This window comes from Pantherophis guttatus, chromosome 4 (genome assembly GCF_059756535.1).
Source record: "Pantherophis guttatus breed Tessera chromosome 4, ASM5975653v1, whole genome shotgun sequence".
NCBI lineage: Eukaryota > Metazoa > Chordata > Lepidosauria > Squamata > Colubridae > Pantherophis > Pantherophis guttatus.
Window position 1 is genome coordinate 7,339,682 of NC_142066.1, and position 20,174 is coordinate 7,359,855.

At 37.4% G+C, this 20,174-nt stretch overlaps 1 protein-coding gene across 1 annotated transcript; it reads left to right on the plus strand.

Annotated features, from left to right (window-relative positions):
* Nucleotides 1–1,272: 1,272 nt before the first annotated feature.
* Nucleotides 1,273–19,117, plus strand: LOC132709871 (vomeronasal type-2 receptor 26-like). Its single transcript, XM_087891728.1, has 5 exons — nucleotides 1,273–1,563; nucleotides 2,270–3,133; nucleotides 14,766–14,993; nucleotides 16,931–17,057; nucleotides 18,055–19,117. Exons 1-5 carry the CDS (start codon nucleotides 1,273–1,275, stop codon nucleotides 18,954–18,956), a joined length of 2,412 nt encoding a protein of 803 aa, XP_087747854.1. The 3' UTR covers nucleotides 18,957–19,117.
* Nucleotides 19,118–20,174: the final 1,057 nt, after the last annotated feature.

Sequence of the window (20,174 nt, forward strand, 5' to 3'; positions counted from 1 at the left end):
CTGAGATTTTCTCTCAGACGATGAAGCAATCTCTGGTTTTGGCTCTGATCTTTAACTTAGTGGGAGATATAGCCGGTCTGAAATGTCACCAGAGTGATCTTATCCCTGTTCCTCATGAGTGGTATGAGCCAGCTGATCTTCTCATTGGTGGGATGGTCTCTCAGTTTATGTATGCGTTCAGTGAAGATCTATTTGAGGAAATGCCTTCACAGGTCTCAGCTGACTTTTCTGAGTAAGTGTTTTTACCTATGGAGATTCTCAGAAATCCAGATCATAGTTACTGTATTTTGAAGGTTTAATGTATTTTCTTTCAAAAGACAACTGGATTGTTTTTTTTTATTATTATTATTTGAAGAGGAAGAGGAAGAAGATGGAAGACTACCAGTGAAGGCTTTCAAAAAGAGACTGGAGAACCATATGTCTGAAATAATATAGGGTCTCCCAAAGGTGCTTTTTCAAGAGGTACAGTAACTGGACTTTCTGTTCCTTCTTTGAAGATGATTTGCTTCTCAGAGCTGAAGAAGCTTCTTTTGATGAGAAGTGAAACGTCTTTAAAGAAAAACCAGAAAATCCAATTGCCTCTTGAAAAAGCATCATTGGGACAACCATGACCCTGATGACTGAAAATCTCCGCAGACAGATATAGGATCTCCTACTCAAGCAGGAGGTTGGAGTGGAAGACCTATGAGGTTCCTTCCAACTCTATTATTCTATGTCCTAAGATATTTTGCTTCTTCTGCAAGAAGCTTCATCAATTATAATGCTATATTTTATGTAACAGAACTTTCTATTCAACCTTTCCTTATCTTCTTGCAAAAATAACAGTTGTGTTTTTGTCCTTGTGGCCCCTGTGCTCCATCCCTTCTTCATTTTTTTTCCTTTAATGGCTTCTATGCTAAACTTCTAAATTTATTGATCAATTGATTGAATATATACAACAACCCCTCTTACCAAATAATTCTGAATAGTGAACTATGTTTTTTCTTTTTTAAAAAAGAAATACAATTACAATTAAAAATTCAATTCAAAAAAATATATTAATATTTCTTATAGTGTTGCATTTAACTGATTTCAATCTCTCAAGTTTTTTATTGCAAATCACAGTTTAAAAACTAGGTGGACTTATGTAATTGAGTTTAGAAAAAACTTCAAGTAAAAGAGTGTTTTTGCAAACATGAATAGGATGCTGGCTGAGGATGTTTTGTAGCTTTGTAAACATTGGAAGCTTGATTTCTGCACCTGTTTGGAAAAGAATGCACTTCTATTTTCAGTATGGTGACAAAGTTCTACCAGCATGCCCTTGCCGTGGCCTTTGCTGTGAAGGAGATCAATGAGGATCCCCAGATCTTGCCTAATGTTACCCTTGGATTCCATATCTACGACAGCTACTATGATGCAAAGATGACTTATCGGACCACCTTGGACCTGCTTTTCAAATCAAGGAGCTTTCTTCTCAACTACAAATGTACTAGACAGAAGAATCTGATAGCCATCATTGGAGGACTTGGTTCTGATACCTCTTTTTACATGGCAGATATCCTTGGTCTCTACAAGATTCCACAGGTAGGGGTTTTGCAGTATAAAACATGGAAATTACGTATTTTTTTTCTCATGTTAAACTCCTGGTGATTCCAAAAGGAGGAAAGGCTAATTGAAAGGCTAATTAACTGCATCCAGGTTTGGTCAACACACTATAAAAAAGATGTTGAGACTCTAGAAAAAGTGCAGAGGAGAGCAACCAGGATGATTAGGGGACTGGAGACTAAAACATATGATAAACGGTTGCAGGAACTGGGCATGGCTAGTCTAGTGAAGAGAAGGACCAGGGGAGACATGATAGCAGTCTTCCAATATTTGACGGGCTGCCACAGATAGGAGGGGCTCAAATTATTTTCCAAAGCACCTGAAGGCCAAACAAAGAATAATGGATGGAAACTGACCAAGGAGAGATTCAACAGAAGTTGCCTTTGGAAGTTGTGGGAGCTTCATCACTTCAGACTTTCAAGAAAAGATTGGACTGCCAATTGTCAGAAATTCTGTAGGGTCTCCTGCTTGAGCTGGGGGTTGGACTATGAAGTCCCTTCCAATTCTGTTAATCTGACCGAAAAATATTGCTGGAAATGCATTATGCACTAATACTTTAGAAACAGTTCCCAAACTAATACATGGTTTTCTATGCACTGACAAATTATTCAAAAAATGGTAGCAAAATCAGAGGTACAGAGATGAAGCTGTCTGCTGGCTTTAAAAATCATAATTATATTTGTAGCTCACCTATGGTGCCCTGGTCCCTGGGAAGATTGATTCCACTCTGGTCCCTTCATTCTATTCCATGGTCTCCAACGAAGCCCAACAATACTTGGGGATTCTTAAATTGCTTCAACATTTTGGATGGACCTGGATCGGGATCTTCATTCATGACAATGACAATGGACAGAAATTCCTGCAGACTCTGGAAGCTTTGCTTTTCCAGAATGGCATCTGCACAGCTTACAGACAAAAAATCCCACAGCGCATACATTTGGATAACTATAAGGAAATGATGGAAATAACATCATATATCGTTGTACCTTTAACTGATCAGAAAACCAAGGTGTTCCTCATCTATGGAGAATCAGTGACGCTGGCCCAGCTGAGGACAATTCTATTCGTACTAGATCTCCGAAATAAATTAAAAGATTCACCTGTGAAAGTATGGGTCATAACAAGTGGCATTGATTTCACACTCTCCTTCCTGCAAAGAAGTTGGGACCTGAACGTTTTCCAGGGTGCCATTTCTTTTTCACTTCACTCAAGAGAACTTCTGGGGTTCAGTAAGTTTCTTGAGGGCATAAAACCATCCAAGACCAAACATCAGGGCTTCCTGAAGGAGTTTTGGGAACGAGCATTTGACTGTACTTTTCCAGATCCTGGTATGGAAATAGAGAAGAATGAAATGTGTACTGGCAAAGAGAGATTACAGGACCTCCCTGGGCCTCTCTTTGAAATGGGAACCACTGTACATAGCTACAGTATCTATAACGGTGTTTATGCCACAGCACATGCTTTGAATGCCATGTTGTCCTCTCAGCTCCATCAGAGATCCTTCAGGAAGGTTCAAACTGCTGAACTTTTTGAGCTGCAACCTTGGCAGGTAATTGTAAAAACAATGGAACACTTTAAAAAAAAATATTAAACATTTAAAAAACAAAAACAAAAAGAAAGCTTTAACAATTTTTCCTTTTCAACAGTTTTGCATCAGTAAAAAATTCTTACTCATACATTTTTTCTCCCTTATTCTAATGTATCTGTCATGTGTAAATGCCTCATTCTTGAATGAAAGAAATATATATATCCAGGAGTGTCAATAGTTAACTCATTCTCCTTCTTCTAATGTATTCCTCACTAACCACTAACCACTTTTAACCCCGCCTCCTTGGTATAAAAGATGATGCACACTCATTCCCCTTGCTTCTTTCTGCAATCACTCTGTGAATAAAGAATGCCTTCTGTAAATAAATTATCTTCTGTTTGAATATAAGAAGTCTGAGCTTATTATTGAGTCTGATCCTCGAATTACGGCAACAATCTGGTAGCAGAGGATGGTTGGACTGACTCAATAAGAAACAGATCAAGAAATAATCAACGAGGACTTCCGGTTTGCTGCTGGCCACCGCTAGACGCTCCTTTGGGATCGTCAGCTTCCTTTGCCTGTCAGAGCCGCCTTCACAGCGGAATGGCGGCTTGAAAAAACTCCGTTTCCATGAGGAAACGGAGATAGAGCCGGCAGGGGTGGGTAGAACTCTGTGCAGAGTCCCAAAAGTTTTTTTTTTACTTTTGGGACGGAGCGGATGAGATGCCCCATATCCCCAGCCGCTGCTCCGGGCTTTGGGAGACCTCTGCCAATGCAGAACCAGGCGTGAAGAGCAAGCCTGCGAATTTAACAGATTACTAAAAGAAAATGTGAGCTGGACCTGTAATATTGAAACGCAAGTATTTTACTTATCTTCTAAAAAAATTATTTAAGAGAAAACAGGAAAGGAAAGGGGGAGAAAAAAAGCCTTTTAAAATGGCGTCTGCCGCGGCTGGAGAAGAGGCTGAAAGGAAAAGTCCTTCCGTTTTCTATTAATACAATATAGCGGAATAAACACCACTGGCTACATTTGTAGACAAAACTTCGCTCCTGTGTCTTTTTCTCTCTTTTTTTTCCCTGGAGACTTGATATTGTTATTGATTGGAAAGAAGTCTTTTTTTTTTTAACAAAGCTTGCCTGGGCGGAAATATGGCACTGAAACTTATAAAGTCAAACAAACAAGTAGTGGGGGGGGGATTCCCCCACTAACGACTTAAAAGAACAAGTTTTAACTCTTCAATCTCAGAAACCTGATTTTAATATAATAGAATTTCTTTTAGAGGAGATTGTAAGAAGGGATGAGATTGTGAATCAGCATCTTGAAAAATTTAAGCAGGAAATTAAAGAATTGGTGAAATCTAAGTTTGATTTTTTGGAGCAAAAATTTTTTAAAGTGGCTAATGGTTTGTCAGAATTTATGATACAGTTGGCTACAAATACTAATTTACTAGAGTCTAAAATGGAATAAATTCAAGATAAATTGGACAATAGAACTCAAAAAATTGAAAATGATTTGATAAACATTCAGGATAATAGCTCAGAAGAAAAACCTAAAATGGAGGCTGATCAAAAGTCTGGTAATGTAGAAAATCTGCAACAGAGGATTGAAAGAGAGGTTTTAATGGTACAATATAATTTCACAGAATGTGCGATAAGACTGAGAGGTTTGCAGGAAGATAACAGAGATGATTTAAGGAAAATATCTTCTGAATTTCTAGTTGGGATTTTAAAGGTTCAACCCGAGGAAGTGTTTTGTAGGATTGACAGAGTTTACAGAATAAATTCCTGGATTGCCAAGCAAAGGCAATTGCCTAGAGATGTAGTGATTTATTTTACAGACAAGGAAATTAGGAATAATATTGTGCAAAATTCCTTCAATTCTAATTTGCAACTGCATGGAAGAAAGATTTGGATTTACAAAGAACTCCCACCTAAGATATTAATGGAAAGGAAGAAATTTGCTTTTCTGGTGACTGAGTTAAAAAAGAGAAATATCCTATTCAGGTGGGACGCTCCAGTTGGTATCATATTGAGATATCAAGGAGAAAGATACCAGTTAAATACTGTTGAAAGAGCGGAAGAATTTTATCAAAACAGATTGAAAATGAACTTAACGTCTTCAGGTATAATACAGGATAAGCAGAAGGAGTTGGAAATAAAGGGAAAATACCGAGCTACAGAGACTGTACCAGATAAACTGCCTTTGGATTTTTCGGATACCCCAGCTGGATTATTTACAAATCGGAGAGAAGTGGCATCTGACTTTAATGTGATGACCTATCAAGTCAAGGACAAGCACGGAAACCAATAAGGGGATATACAAGGGGCAAAAAAGAAAGATGAGACACAAAAACAAAACCAACAAGATCAATCTACAGAGCAGAATCAAAACCGACTAGTTGATACACAATCCGTAGAAAGGAAACCAGGATGGAAATCAAACCCGCAAAAAGAAAAGAAAAAAAGAAATAGGTTGCATAAAAATAGAAATTTCTAAATCAAGCAACAGTGAAGCCAGTGACTTTAAAAATGAATGAGTATGTGAAAATATAGAGGAGGCGACGTATTGGTCAATATTATCCTGAGGATGGTGACAGGCCTCTGCATTGCCGTAATTTTGGGATGTGAAAAGAGCCTCAAACTGATGGATTTTAATTATCTACTTTGGAATTCCTTTTTGTGCTGATAACTATATTATAATTATCTTGAATTATAAGGCAAAAGAGTCATACTGGGGCATGCAGAAGATCTGGTTGTTACCCACTACGATGATGGGAATTAATAATCCTGATGAAAGCCACAATTATTACTACATGGAATATAACTATAATGTCACTCGGGTGGTTGTTTTTACTTTCATATATATAAGAGGATATTTACTACTGATGGGGGTAGATATGACTGAAGATTTTGAATATACTGTTGCATCAGCAAGCTATGTTACCCTATTATGGATGATGGTTTTAATAATCCAGTGGAAAGACTTTAAAGAAGATATCATATGGATTATAAATTTAAAGTTATTGTCTTTTCTTTTTTACTTAGATATAATGGAATATATATACATATACTTTTAAGTAGAATGGGCAATGAATTAAAGACATTAAGAATTGTTGTGTATGATAATTTTGCAGGACAGTGGGTGAATAAGCTAGTTCAGACTGATTAGTTTAAGAAAAGGGATTTTTAAGTGATATGTTTAGGGGAGTGGAGGGAATGGATAGAGTGGAATAAATGTTAAATTAGGTTTTACGGGGAGGGCCACTTTGAAATGCTATAGTAATATATATAGATCAAATGTTAAAGTAGGATTTATTGTATAGTTTTAAAGTGGAAGGTGGTTTTGAATTGTTGTAATAATATATAGATACAAGCTTGGGAGAGGAGAAAAAGGGTAGATTATTGCCAAATTGGGAGTTATAATACTATTTTGCTAAATTAGAAGTTACTATACAATGTTATAGTATAATGTCTTTTTTTTTTATTCCTTTCTTGAAATGTATTGATAAAGGGGATGTTATAATATTAATAATATTTTTAGTAAGTAAAGGTCAGTATTTAGAGAAGGGGGTAAGTAATCTGTTATGAATTAGGTTTTTTGTTATGAAGAAGTCACAGGGGGGGACGGGTGGGGAGGGGGGGTTAGGGAGGGGGAGGGGGAGGGGAAAAAAAGGGGGGAAAATTTTGTATTTGAAAACTTTTTCAATAAAAAAAAAAGAAATAATCAACGAAACTACAATAAAAATGACAAAAGAATCTGAAAACCTCACTACAGACGATGAAGAGGTAATCGATGAATCCAGCGACCAAGAAGCGAGCAAGACAGAAAACAACACACTCAGATTACAAATACTAAGACTACTGAAAAGCCAAAAGGACGACAAAAATCTCATCGCGAACCTCCAAGACATCATAAAAGATAGCGGAGCAGTGAGAGAAAACTACATCAACACATCAGAACCAAAAGACCACGAAATGGTAAGCAAATTACCCATAGATGAAAATATAACTAAAGAAAAGACTAGCGATCCCGCGCAAAATTTTGAATGGCAGCCATCTTGGATTTGTCAGCCCACCAAAATGACTGACCCAGAACCAATCAGAAAGCAGAGTTCAAAATGGCTGGTGCGAAAAACTCTATACAGCAAAAGAAATAAAAAAGAAAAATTCTACTCATCAGAAGAATCTGATACACCAAAGAAACATCAACTGAACTACAAATCGAAACAGCTATGAAAACACTCTTTGCAGCCTTCGGCCCGAATTTAAAAATCTCAAAGGAATCAACGAAAGTACCAAAGACAGTCGATCAAATAATAAAGAAAAGACAAAATGCACAATCCAAAAATGAAGATACAGAAACGAACACACAAGCGTCCCAGCATCTATTAAAATCCACTCCGATCTGACTGACGAGAACACTAACGCCCGAACCCAGGGGATCTTGCAAGTACTCGCCCACACCGCAGACACTTCCGGGAGCCAGAAACCTCAGCCGAGATGACTACAATGAAAAGAAACAAACCCCGATTCACACCTGGACACCTAAAGTCGAGCCAGAAAGCGAATTTTCAGAGGAAGAGCACTGCGAGGGAGCTGCAGCGGCGAGACCCTTCCCCGACGGCTTCAGGAACAAAATGATCTACGCGCATGCACAAATACGTCCAGACGAACTTAGAGACAATAAAAGACAGAAGGAACCATTCAGGTTAGTCGTGAGCATCCCTACACCATTCTGCAATTATCAGCATATACAGGACCATGGACAGCCACCAGCTGTAAGTAATGCAACAAATAACATTGGAAATTTGCCTAATGATTTTCCCAAATTGAGAATAGATGGTGTTAACTTACAGGAATGGAGTCAGCAACTCCAGGTTGTTTTCTTAAAAGAAAATTTATTGTTTTTCATAACTAACCCTCCTAAAAAACCATGGACACTAAAATTGGACTGTCTACATCACAGAGCATTTTATTTACTAATCTCTAGTATCTCACCTGCTATTTATCATAGTATTAAGCATAACTTAACTGTTTCAGAAATAATTCATTGTATGTTTAAACTGTTTCATAGTGAAAGTGTGGCAACCACAACTAGAATGTCTAAAAACTTTTTCTCAGCCAGGATAAAACCTGGGACTACCATAAGTGAACATCTACTATTACTAAACACAACTAGAGCAGAACTACATTTAAGGGGAGAAATAATATCTGACCAGACAATGAAAAGCGTTATTTTAAATTCTTTAGACTCATCATGGGACAACTTCATATCACATCTAGATACAATTAATTTAGGCTATCTATCTATAGAGAGTTTATCTAACAGATTAATTGCTGAAGATAATTTGAGAAAAAGTCGCTACAATATCCATAAAGAGCATAGACAGATCAAAAGGGTAGTATTCCAAGACAGGTATCAGGACACAATAGAGTGTTATAACTGTGGGTCTAAAGAACATTATAGAAGAGACTGTCCAAAACCTCCTAGAGAGAGACAAAGATATGACACAAGAAACAGATATCATGATAGACAATCATCCATTGACAGATATAGGCACAGAAATTCGCCAAACTTTAGAGAACATAGAGGGGGCAGAGACAACTCAAGAGACAGGAAGTCCGGATCACTATACGGAATAGATAAACACACAAAAATCAAAAATCAAGACTCAAACGACAGTGCTTGGCTCATTGATTCCGGAGCAACAAATCACACAACACATGATAAGAAAATATTATCTTCCTTTGTCGAAAATAAATTTTTAATTAAGGTAGCAAATCAAGAGGAAGTCCAAGTTGTTGGAAGAGGAAATGTAGAATTACCCGGTCTAGGGAAAATAGAGGGGGTACTATTAATACCCAAAATACCTCACAACATTCTCAGTGCAATAAAGTTAAGCAGGGACTCTAACATAAATATAATATTCTCAAAGGGAAAGGTAACACTAGAGAAAAACAAAATGAACATAGGTAATATAATTATCAAAGGAGACCTACCATACTTAATTACAGAAGAAAAATGGTTACACAACATAAATTCAAGCATAGAATCTAACACTAACGCAGAAACAGAAAATGATATAGATAGTGACAATGAAGAACATGAAACAGAACATGATGATGAAACCGCATCTGTCAACAATACACACACAAACAGAAAACCCATAATTGGAAAGCCAATTCATGATGAATGTGCACACATACTACATAGAAAATTAGGGCACGCCAGTTTTCCTGTAATACAAAAAATGAGTGAACACGCTGAAGGTGTCAGAATAAAAGACTGTAAAAATTACCTGGAATGTTCAGTATGTAAATCTTCAAAACTGAAAACTAAGGCCAGACCCAAAAAGCCAACAAGGTCATCAAATCATATTTTTAATCTAGTGCATATGGATCTAGTTGGTCCATTAACTCCATCAATTACATACAAAAAACGATATTTTCTCACTATTGTAGACGACTTCAGTCGTTATGGCTTTGTCTACACCTTAAGACATAAAGATGAAGCATTTCAAAAATTTAAAGAGTTTCATAAACATGTAGAGACACAACATCATATACAAATCAAACAAATCATGACAGACAGAGGATCTGAATTCATGTCAAGAGAATTCTCTCATTGGCTAAAATCAAAGGGGATGTTGCATTTCACCTCTAGTCCTTTCTCTGCTTTTCAAAATGGAGTAGTAGAACGATGAAACTCGACACTACAAATTATGATTAGATGTACATTAGAGGATGCAGAGTTAGGTAAGCATTTCTGGTCAGAAGCCCTGTTATATTCCAATTATACACTCAACCGACTTTGGTCTAGCGTCATAAACAAAACGCCATATGAATTGATGTATAATAAAAAACCTCAGATAGCCCACATGCATGTGTTTGGAGTTACAGCAGATGTACATATACCGAAACAATTAAGGCATAAGGGGGATAATGTGTCCAGAAGGCTTAGATTCATGGGTTATGAGACAGGTACGAAAGGATATAGATTTATTGACAGTAACAACAAATTCATAATCTCTAGAACCGCTGTATTTCATGAACAAACCAATTGGTCTAAAATACATCTCAATGAAATACTTCCAATAACAAGGCCCAATATCAAAACACAAGGCAAAACAAAACAAGAAAAACAAACTTGTAACACACAAAAGGACAATACCAAAATGTGGATAGGAAATTGTCCCAAAATCAAAATAGATTCATTAACACAAAAGGAGGCTAGATATTTACATGATAATAATGATAGACCAGAAAGAACAATTAGATGTAACAGAAATCAAGTACCTGAATGATTTAAAGACTATATAATGCACATACATAATGAAACACCAACACCAAACACTTATGAAGACGTATTGAAACTCCCTTTAGAAGAAAGAAACAAATGGGAACTAGCCATGGCCAAAGAAATGGACAGCTTACGAGAACTTAACGTATTCACTCCAGCACCAGTCCCAAAGGATAAAACAGTTATAGGCACTAGATGGATATTTAAGATTAAAAATTTAGAAGAGGGTAACACACTATATAAAGCATGATTAGTAGTACAGGGCTTTGCTCAGAGATACCCTGAAGATTATACTGACACTTATTCTCCCACAGTGAGAACTGAAAGTGTTAAGACAGCTTTAGTGATAGCCTCAGCTCTTAATCTTGAAGTTTTTCAATATGATATACAAACTGCATATCTACATGCCAAACTTGATAAAGAAATTTATGTAAGAGCTCCACACAGCAAAAACACAAATAGAAATGACACATGGTTACTGAATAAAAATTTGTATGGATTAAAGCAATCCGGCAAACGTTGGTATGAATGCTTGGTCAATGTACTCAAGATCATGAACTTCAATGCCACAACGGCGGATAATTGTTTTTTCATTAGAAGAGAAGGTGAATCATTAGAATTTGTATTAATTTATGTGGATGACATTTTGTATATTGGCAAAGATAAAGACAAGAGAGATATTTTTGTAACAAAACTAGGAGAACATTTCTCACTAAAGTCATTGGGGAAACTAAACAAATACCTACAAACACATCAATAAGACCAAAAGAGGATTTAGCTTATCACAAAAGGATAAAATAATTGAGCTCTTGAACAAATGTAATATGAATAATGCAAAACCTTGTGACACTCCAATGCAGATTGATTTCATAAAAAACATGAATGAATCATCTCCTGAATTTAATGACAATACGCTTTATAGATCAGTTATCGGTTCTCTTTTGTATATTGCTAATTGGACCAGACCTGATATTGCTCTACCCCTTAATTTGTTGTCTAGATATGTCAGTAAACCTCTAATTTACCACTGGGAAGCAGTTAAGAGAGTATTGAGATATTTGAAACACAGTTTAGATTTCTGTCTATTATTAGAACCAAACAATGTTAAAGAGCCTATCCTCACTTGCTACGCTGACGCTGACTGGGCAGGTGACACTAAGAGTAGGAAGAGCACTTCCGGTTATGTATTCTTCCTCAACGACTGCCCAGTCTACTGGTATACTGGGAAACAGAATTTGGTAGCCACTTCAACCACTGAAGCAGAGTATATTTGTCTGTCAAAAGCAGCTAACAATCTCATCTGGTTCAATGACTTATTGACTAATGTTTGGAAGAGCCCATCACAACCCATCACAATATATGAAGATAATAAAGCCGCAATAGAGATATCAAGAGCAGACGCTATTGGCCAAAGATCTAGACATATAGATATCAAATACAAACATGTAAGACAATTATCTGAAAATGGGTTCATCAAAGCTATTCATTGTGACACTACAGAACAAATAGCTGATATATTGACTAAACCTTTACAATCCAAACAACATAAATATTTAACCTCTAAATTATGTATTCAATATTATTCTAATTCTGAATGTAATCATTGCTGTGTATCAAATTGGCATTTAGAGGGGGATTTGTCATGTGTAAATGCCTCATTCTTGAATGAAAGAAATATATATATCCAGGAGTGTCAATAGTTAACTCATTCTCCTTCTTCTAATGTATTCCTCACTAACCACTAACCACTTTTAACCCCGCCTCCTTGGTATAAAAGATGATGCACACTCATTCCCCTTGCTTCTTTCTGCAATCACTCTGTGAATAAAGAATGCCTTCTGTAAATAAATTATCTTCTGTTTGAATATAAGAAGGCTGAGCTTATTATTGAGTCTGATCCTCGAATTACGGCAACAGTATCTTTTGTACATATTCTTCTAATATTAATTAATTTATTTACATATATACATATAAATACCCATGTGCACAATTTCATTTCTACAGTTTTTGTTTCCTCATATTTGTTATTGTACTTCTACTCCTATTTCAACCATTATTTGATTTTTCCTTGCCTTTTATCTCTCTCCTCCAACCATTCATACTATTTCTCCCACACTACATAATATTCTGTTTCCTCTTTTCCTTGTATCTCCTTTGTAAATTTATCTATTTCCGCACATTCCAAAACTTTTTTGATCAAATTATCTTCGGTTAGTACATTACTGTTTTTCCAATTCTGGGTGTAGATTATTCTTGCATTGTTTTCAATTCCCCTTGACTATTTAACAAATCTTTATATCTTTTCATTTTGTCAATGTCTAATGCATTTGGGTAAATTTGTGCCTCCATTGTGGATAACCATTCTGGAATTTTATCATAGTGATTCTTTTTTATCCCTTGCCCTGTTTGTAGTAGTGCCTCTGATTAAATGTCGTTGAAAATAGTAATGTTGTCTATTTTTTCCCTCCCATAAAAATGAATGCCACCCTCTCTGTAAATCGTATCTCTCTAATGTTAACATTCTTTTGTTTCGTAATTCCATCCTGTCCTTGATCCATATAAGTGAAGTTGCTTTATAGTAAATTTCCCAATCTGTGAGTCCAAATCCTCCTCTTTCTCTACTATCTTGCAGTGATTATATTTTGATTTTGGTTTTTTTTCCCCTGCCAAATATAGTTCGCTATTAATTTATTTAAGTCTTTAAAAAAGTTTTTTCCTAATTTTATGGGTACTACTTGGAATAAGAATAGTATTCGTGGTAACACATTCATTTTAATCGATGCTTCCTCATACCATGCTAGAACAGTTTCTTCAAAGTTTGGGTCTCCAAATTGCATTATTTTTGACAGAAAACGTGGCCCCGACATTATAAAAAAATATATACGTTATATTTTCTATATAGCACCATCTCTGTGATTGTGATTGTGTTTCCTAGGATTTGAAACTTTAGATTGAAAGAGAAATGAGGATCTTTTTTTTTTTTTTTAAAGAAGAGACTGGAAAACCAATTGTCTGAAATGATATAGGATCTTCTCCTTGAGCAGGGTGTTGGACTAGAAGACTTCCAATGTCCCTTCCAGCTCTATTCTGAATTGAAATTGAAATCCTACTGGCTGAACTATGAAACAATGAAAGGAATTGCACATTTTTCTTAGCCATTGCATATGAAGAAGGGAACATGATCAAGACTCATTCCATATTGGGTTCTACCCCTTTAAAATCTGAAATGATACTTTCCACGATTATTTGAAAGTTTGGTCAACTCAGACAGCTCAAACTGCCCAAGGAGCTGCTGATCCAGTTCTACAGAGGAATTATTGAGTCTGTTATCTGCACCTCTAGAACTGTCTGGTTTGGCTCTGAAACCCAACAAGACAGACACAGACTTCAGAGGATAATTAGAACTGCAGAAAAAACAATGGCTACCAACCTGTCTTCCATTGAGGACCTGTATACTGCACAAGTCAAAAAGAGGGCTGTGAAAATATCCACAGACCCCTGGACATAAATTGTTTCAACTTCTACCCTCAAAACAACACACACCAGAACAACAGCGCACAAGGACAGCTTTTTCCAGACTGCCATCACTCTGCTAAACAACTAATTCCCACAATACTGTCAAATTAACTACTTGGTATTACTATTCTTCTTCTTCTCGTCCTTACTAGGACCTATTTCTTCCCACTTATGGCTATATCTTATATCTTTACAACTTATATTGTTTTTATTGTTTCCTAGTATGATTTGATTACTTATTAGTATCCTATGACTATCACTAAGTGTGGTATCTTATGATACTTGATGAATATATTTTATTTTTTCTTTATGTACACTGAAAGCATATGCACCAAAGACAAATTCCTTGTGTGTCCAATCACACTTGGCCAATAAAGAATTCTCTTCTCTTCTCTTCTCTTCTCTTCTCTTCTCTTCTCTTCTCTTTTTTCTCTTCTCTTCTCTTCTCTTCTCTTCTCTTCTCTTTTTTCTCTTCTCTTCTCTTCTCTTCTTTCTCTTCTCTTCTCTTCTCTTCTCTTCTCTTCTCTTCTCTTCTCTTCTCTTCTCTTCTCTTCTCTCCTCTGCTCTGCTCTGCTCTGCTCTGCTCTGCTCTGCTCTGCTCTGCTCTGCTCTACTCTATTCTACGTAAGTGATGGAGAAAAATTAGCCTGAGGCTCATATGAAGTCTGTGAGGTCAAAATATTCCTTGATCAAAATTAATTACTGGAATTAGGGAAGTAGAACTATGTCACCCTAACTGCAAGCAGAAATGAAATCTAATGAATATTCATCCCTTTTGTTTTCTTTCTTCTAAATGTTGTAAGCTTTTCTATTTTTTTCCTCTTGGCTTTCCATTAGCTCCACCCCTACCTTCAAAGGGTTTCTTTCAACAATTCTGCTGGTGACACAGTGTCCTTCAATGAGCAAAAGGAAATGAGAGGTGGATTTGATGTTGTGCACATGGTCATTTTTCCAAACAGGTCCTTCGAGAGGGTTAATATGGGATGGATCAATCCAAATGGACCCCCAGAAGATGAATTTGTCATCAATGACAATATGATTTTGTGGCCTAGAGCTTTCAATCAGGTATGTATTCTTGTGGCTTCTTGAGAGTGCCCATGTTCTCCAGATAGTTCACCGACATTGATTTCATATCAGATCAGGTCTGGATTTAGCATAGATAACAATGCCATGTTTGAAGGACCTCAGGCAAGTGTTCCTTCACTTCTCCATATCATTCCACTTTGTTGTTGTACAACAAAATTAAATGCCACCTTCAGTGTACATCATACACTGTTGTACACAACAACAACAACAACAATAACAATCACAATCTTCACATTCTACAAAATTGAATTGAAAACCCCTGATACTGCATTAGTATTGCACTATACAGTAGAATTCAACTTAGTTACTGCTCTGGGATACAAGCTGTTCTTCAGGCTCTAAATCTGACTTGTACTTCAATTAAAGTACAAATGAAAAATGTGATGCTTTGTTTATCCTACAAGCTTGGGACCTAGATTCTTGCAAATACTACTGTTCAAAATATTGTGATTTCTGTATACAGGTAGCTCTTGACTTATGACCATATTTGGTACCAGATTTTCCACTGTTAAGTGAAGCAGCTGTTGAGTTGTGTGTGACTGACTTGACAACATTTTTGTTAAGGTTGTAAAGTGAATCACCACACAGTTTGTGAGACTAGACTGAAGCTGCCATACCTAAAGATGAAACAGGCATGTAAAGAATCTGGGTAGCCAGGAATGTTGTCTAAAAGATTCCTTCAGGAGATAGATAAGGAGTTACTAAGTCTTTATGGAGATTCACATGTCATCCATGCAGAAGTTGTGAATGCCCCAACACTGGGAATTTTTAAGAAGATGTTGGATAACCATTTGTCTGAAGTGGTGTAGGGTTTCCTCCAAGGTCCCTTCCAACTCTGTTATTCTATTCTATTCTATTCTATTCTATTCTATTCTATTCTATTCTATTCTATTCTATTCTATTCTATTCTATTCTATTCTATTCTATTCCATTCCATTCCATTCCATTCCATTCCATTCCATTCCACTCCACTCCACTCCACTCCACTCCACTCTACTCTACTCTACTCTACTCTACTCTATCCTTCCATCCAGGATATGGTTGTCCCAAAGGTGCTTTTTCAAAAGGCAGATGTTTTGCTTCTCCTCCAAGAAACATCTTCAATTCTAACTGAAGATGAAAAGAAGCTTCTTGAATGAGAATCAAAATGTCTTCAAACAAAAACAAAGTCCAGTTGCTGTCAGGGTTCCAAATAAAAGCCCAAATGAAATCAAAATTCCATAGCCAGAGGTTTCCTCAAAGTGGAGATTTATTAGGCATGTCATATTGGCACAGCTGGTAAAACCCGACTCTGAAGTTCCCGATATTTTCCCCACCCAGTTCAAAGTCCAAAGTTCTCCCCCCACCCCCAATCATACACAACCATCACATTCCCCAATCAGGTCTGTCTCCCCATTCTGGATGTCTCCCATCCATGCCCCTCCACGTGCTGGTGAGACTTGGTTCCCAGAAGAAAGAATGTTATTTTGGCTACATGTTCCTCTCAGTTATCTATACTCCCCCTCCCTTTTCCACAGCTCCATCCAGCCTCACTGTGGCAACCCTGAAGACATTCAGAGATGGCTGCTGAATTGACGGTTGCCTTATGAACAAGCACATTTTGGCAAATAACTAAGTCATTAAGGAAAAATGTCACCTAAACCAGACAAAAGACGTTCAGCTAGAGCAGATGGGAACACCCCCTCCCCAAATTCTCATAAATATGAACCAGTTGCCAAGGATCTGAATTTTGATCACATGATTACAGGGATTTGCAAAGGTTGTAAGTGTAAAAAACGGCTGGAAGTCACTTTTTTCAATCCTGCTGTAAACTTTGAATGGTCACTAAATGAACTGTTGTAAATCAAACACCACCTGTACGTAGAGATACCTGGATGCATCGCTCTCATTCAAGTTTTTTTTCCTACTTATATTAGGTCTGTCCCCTTTCAGTGTGTAATGAACAGTGCCATCATGGAAAACACAAGAAAAAGAAGGAAGGGGAAAAATTTTGTTGCTATGACTGTGTTCCTTGCCCTGAAGGGGAGGTTTCAAACAAAACAGGTACATTATCCATTGCTATAACAGTCTGTTGTTTCTCATCTAACAGCAGTAATATAAGCTGCTGCATCAGTTAACTAAGAAGAACTTTGAAACTGACATCTCTTGAGTACAAAGGCAGCATGATGTCAAGGAGTTCTGTTACTTTCCCACCAAAGTGGTACCTATTTATCTGCTCACATTTGCATGCTTTAAAAATGCTAGGTTAGCATAAGATGGGGCAAGGACAGGAGCTCACTTCATCACATGGTACTCATTTGTCATCCAAGGAGTTTAACTTTTCATTCAAGAAGCTGAAGAAGCTTCTTGGATGAGAAGCAAAGCATCTTCAAAGAAAAAACAGAAAGTTCCCCTTGAAAAAGCATGTTTCTACTAATGTGAAATACATATTTATCTATCTATCTATCTATCTATCTATCTATCTATCTATCTATCTATCTATCTATTTATCCATCCAGTGGTGGGATGCTGCCGGTTCGGACTAGTTCAGGTGAACCAGTAGTTCCGATGATCAGCTAGGCCCACCCACCTGTCCCTGCCCTACCCTGTCCTATATTTCCTTCTTTCTGGCTCAGCTGATTCGCGACACACAGCTGATTTCCACACCTCCACTGTTCTACTTACCAGAACTGCCTTAAAATGTAAACAGCTGAGCTTAAAATTGCTGTATTTTGAATGCTGCGCATACAGAACCGGTTGTTTAAAAAACGGTTGCAGCCCACCACTCTGTCTGTCTGTCTGTCTGTCTGTCTGTCTCTCTGTCTGTCTGTCTGTCTGTCTGTCTGTCTGTCTGTCTGTCTACTGTATCTATCTATCTATCTATCTATCTATCTATCTATCTATCTAAAGATATATATAAAGATACACACACACACACACACACACACACACACACACACACACAAACTCATGATGTTACAACTCTCCTTGGGAGACAAAGTGCTATACACAAATTAACCAGAAATCTTTCTTTCTTCCTTCCTTTCTATCTGTCTTAAAGATATGGAAAAATGCTTCAAATGTCCAGAAGACCAATACCCAACCAAAGGAAAAGATGACTGCATCTACAAAGTTGTAACATACCTTTCTTACAAGGAACTTCTAGGGTTTTCTTTGGCCTCCATTTCTATTTCATTGTCTTTGATCACTGCTCTCATATTAGGAATATTTCTTAAGCACAAAGATACCCCTCTGGTCAAAGCCAACAACCGGGACCTCACCTACATTCTCCTTATCTCCCTCCACTTCTGCTTCCTGTGTCCTCTCCTGTTCATTGGTGAACCCAATGAAGTCACTTGCCTTCTCCGACAACCAACCTTTGGCATCATCTTCTCCGTGGCTGTTTCTTGCATCTTGGCCAAAACCCTCACTGTGGTTGTAGCCTTCATGGCCACCAGGCCAGACTCCAACATGAAGAAGTGGGTGGGGAAAAGGATGGCAACCTCCATTGTCCTTTTCTTCTCTCTCATTCAAGTTGGCCTTTGCGCCCTCTGGCTAGGATCTTCCCCTCCATTCCCACAGTTGAACATGCATTCTGTGACCGAGGCCATCATCAATGAATGTAACGAAGGCTCTCCGGTCATGTTCTCCTGTGTCCTAGGCTACATGGGCTTCCTGGCTCTTGCCAGCTTCTTTGTGGCCTTCTGTGCTCGCAGATTACCGGACAGCTTCAATGAAGCCAAATTCATTACCTTTAGTATGCTGGTATTTTGCAGTGTTTGGGTGCTATTTGTTCCAACTTACCTGAGCTCCACGGGAAAAGCCTTGTTGGCTGTGGAGATCTTCTCCATTTTAGCTTCTAGTGCTGGATTACTGGGATGTATCTTTTCCCCTAAATGTTACATCATTCTGTTCAGACCAGAGATGAATACCAGGGATCAGCTAGTAAGAAGAAAGAACTGAAAAATTCAATTCCTTTACTTTCTGGTACAATGTTGATTAGTATGTTTAAGATTTTGGGATCAAAAATTCATTGTAATGTCATTTATATTTCCTAATATTATTCAACTTCTTTACCAAGATTTATGATGAAGATAATAAGAATAAAGAGTTACAATATTAGATATCTTTCCTTTCTGGTGCAATGTTTGTTAGTATGGGTAAGATTTGGGGATTCAAACATCAATTATCATCAATTCTGTTTGCCTAATAATATTTAGCTTCTTTATCAAGAGGGATATACAAAGCATTGGAACCTCTCCTCTGAGGTAGTCCAGTCTTATAAAGAGCTTGGCATTCTGACTTCAAGTGTTCTAAGGCATTTTTCACATGTTTGTGGATTTGCTTTATCAATAACATCAAGGTAAGTCCTGTCTGGACATTCTCAGATGACCTGGGAAGATCTTTCAGCCTTCCTGTGAATATAGCTGTCTAAGCTTGCTTTACAAAATGCCTCTTCAAATGTTTCTCCTGGTTTTTCTCCAGTTTTTCCTTTTATTGGCATCAATGCATTCTTAGGGTTGTGCTCATTCTCCAGAAGATATTTCTGGTCAACAAAACTCCACATAATGATGGAGTCAGATTGCTTTGCTTCAGAGCTCCCCATCCTCTGGGTACCAAAAACCCGATAAAGGCAACTATTTTGGCAGAGCAAGGGGTGACAAGATAGCAGTGTTCCAATATCTAAGGGGCTGCTACAAAGAAGCTAGGCATCATTCAGCACCTGAAGGCAGGAGAGGATACAATGAATGGAAATTAATCAAGGAGAGGACCAAGGTAGAACTAAGGAGAGATTTCCTGACAGTTAGAATGACTGATCAATAAAATAACTCATCTCCAGAAATTGTGTTGCTCCAACACTGGAGGTTTTTAAGGAGAGTTTGGACAAACATTTGTCTATCAGGGTTTTCTGCTTGAGCAGAGGTTTCACTTTTTTAGCCCATTTTGGGGCTTTTATGTCCCATTTTCAAGGCTTTTTTTGGCCCTTTTTTGGGGGGAAATGGGCAGAAAAAAGCCCTGAAAACCGACCAAAAAAAAAGGCCCAAAAATGGGGCATGCAGAGGCCAAAAAATGGCCAGCAGGTGGGCAGGGCTTCAGCAATATTCAGTCTATGAGACACAGAGACATTTTTGCCCCCTTTTTGGAGACAAAAAAGTGTGTCTTATAGTCCGAAAAATACGG

Excerpts from the sequence above, each read along its gene's own strand:
- LOC132709871 (XM_087891728.1), top strand. The coding sequence starts at position 1,273 with ATGGTGACAAAGTTCTACCAGCATGCCCTTGCCGTGGCCTTTGCTGTG. Across the intron at positions 3,134-14,765 it reads TTGAGCTGCAACCTTGGCAG|CTCCACCCCTACCTTCAAAG; the intron begins GTAATTGTAAAA and ends GCTTTCCATTAG. Across the intron at positions 17,058-18,054 it reads GGAGGTTTCAAACAAAACAG|ATATGGAAAAATGCTTCAAA; the intron begins GTACATTATCCA and ends TCTGTCTTAAAG.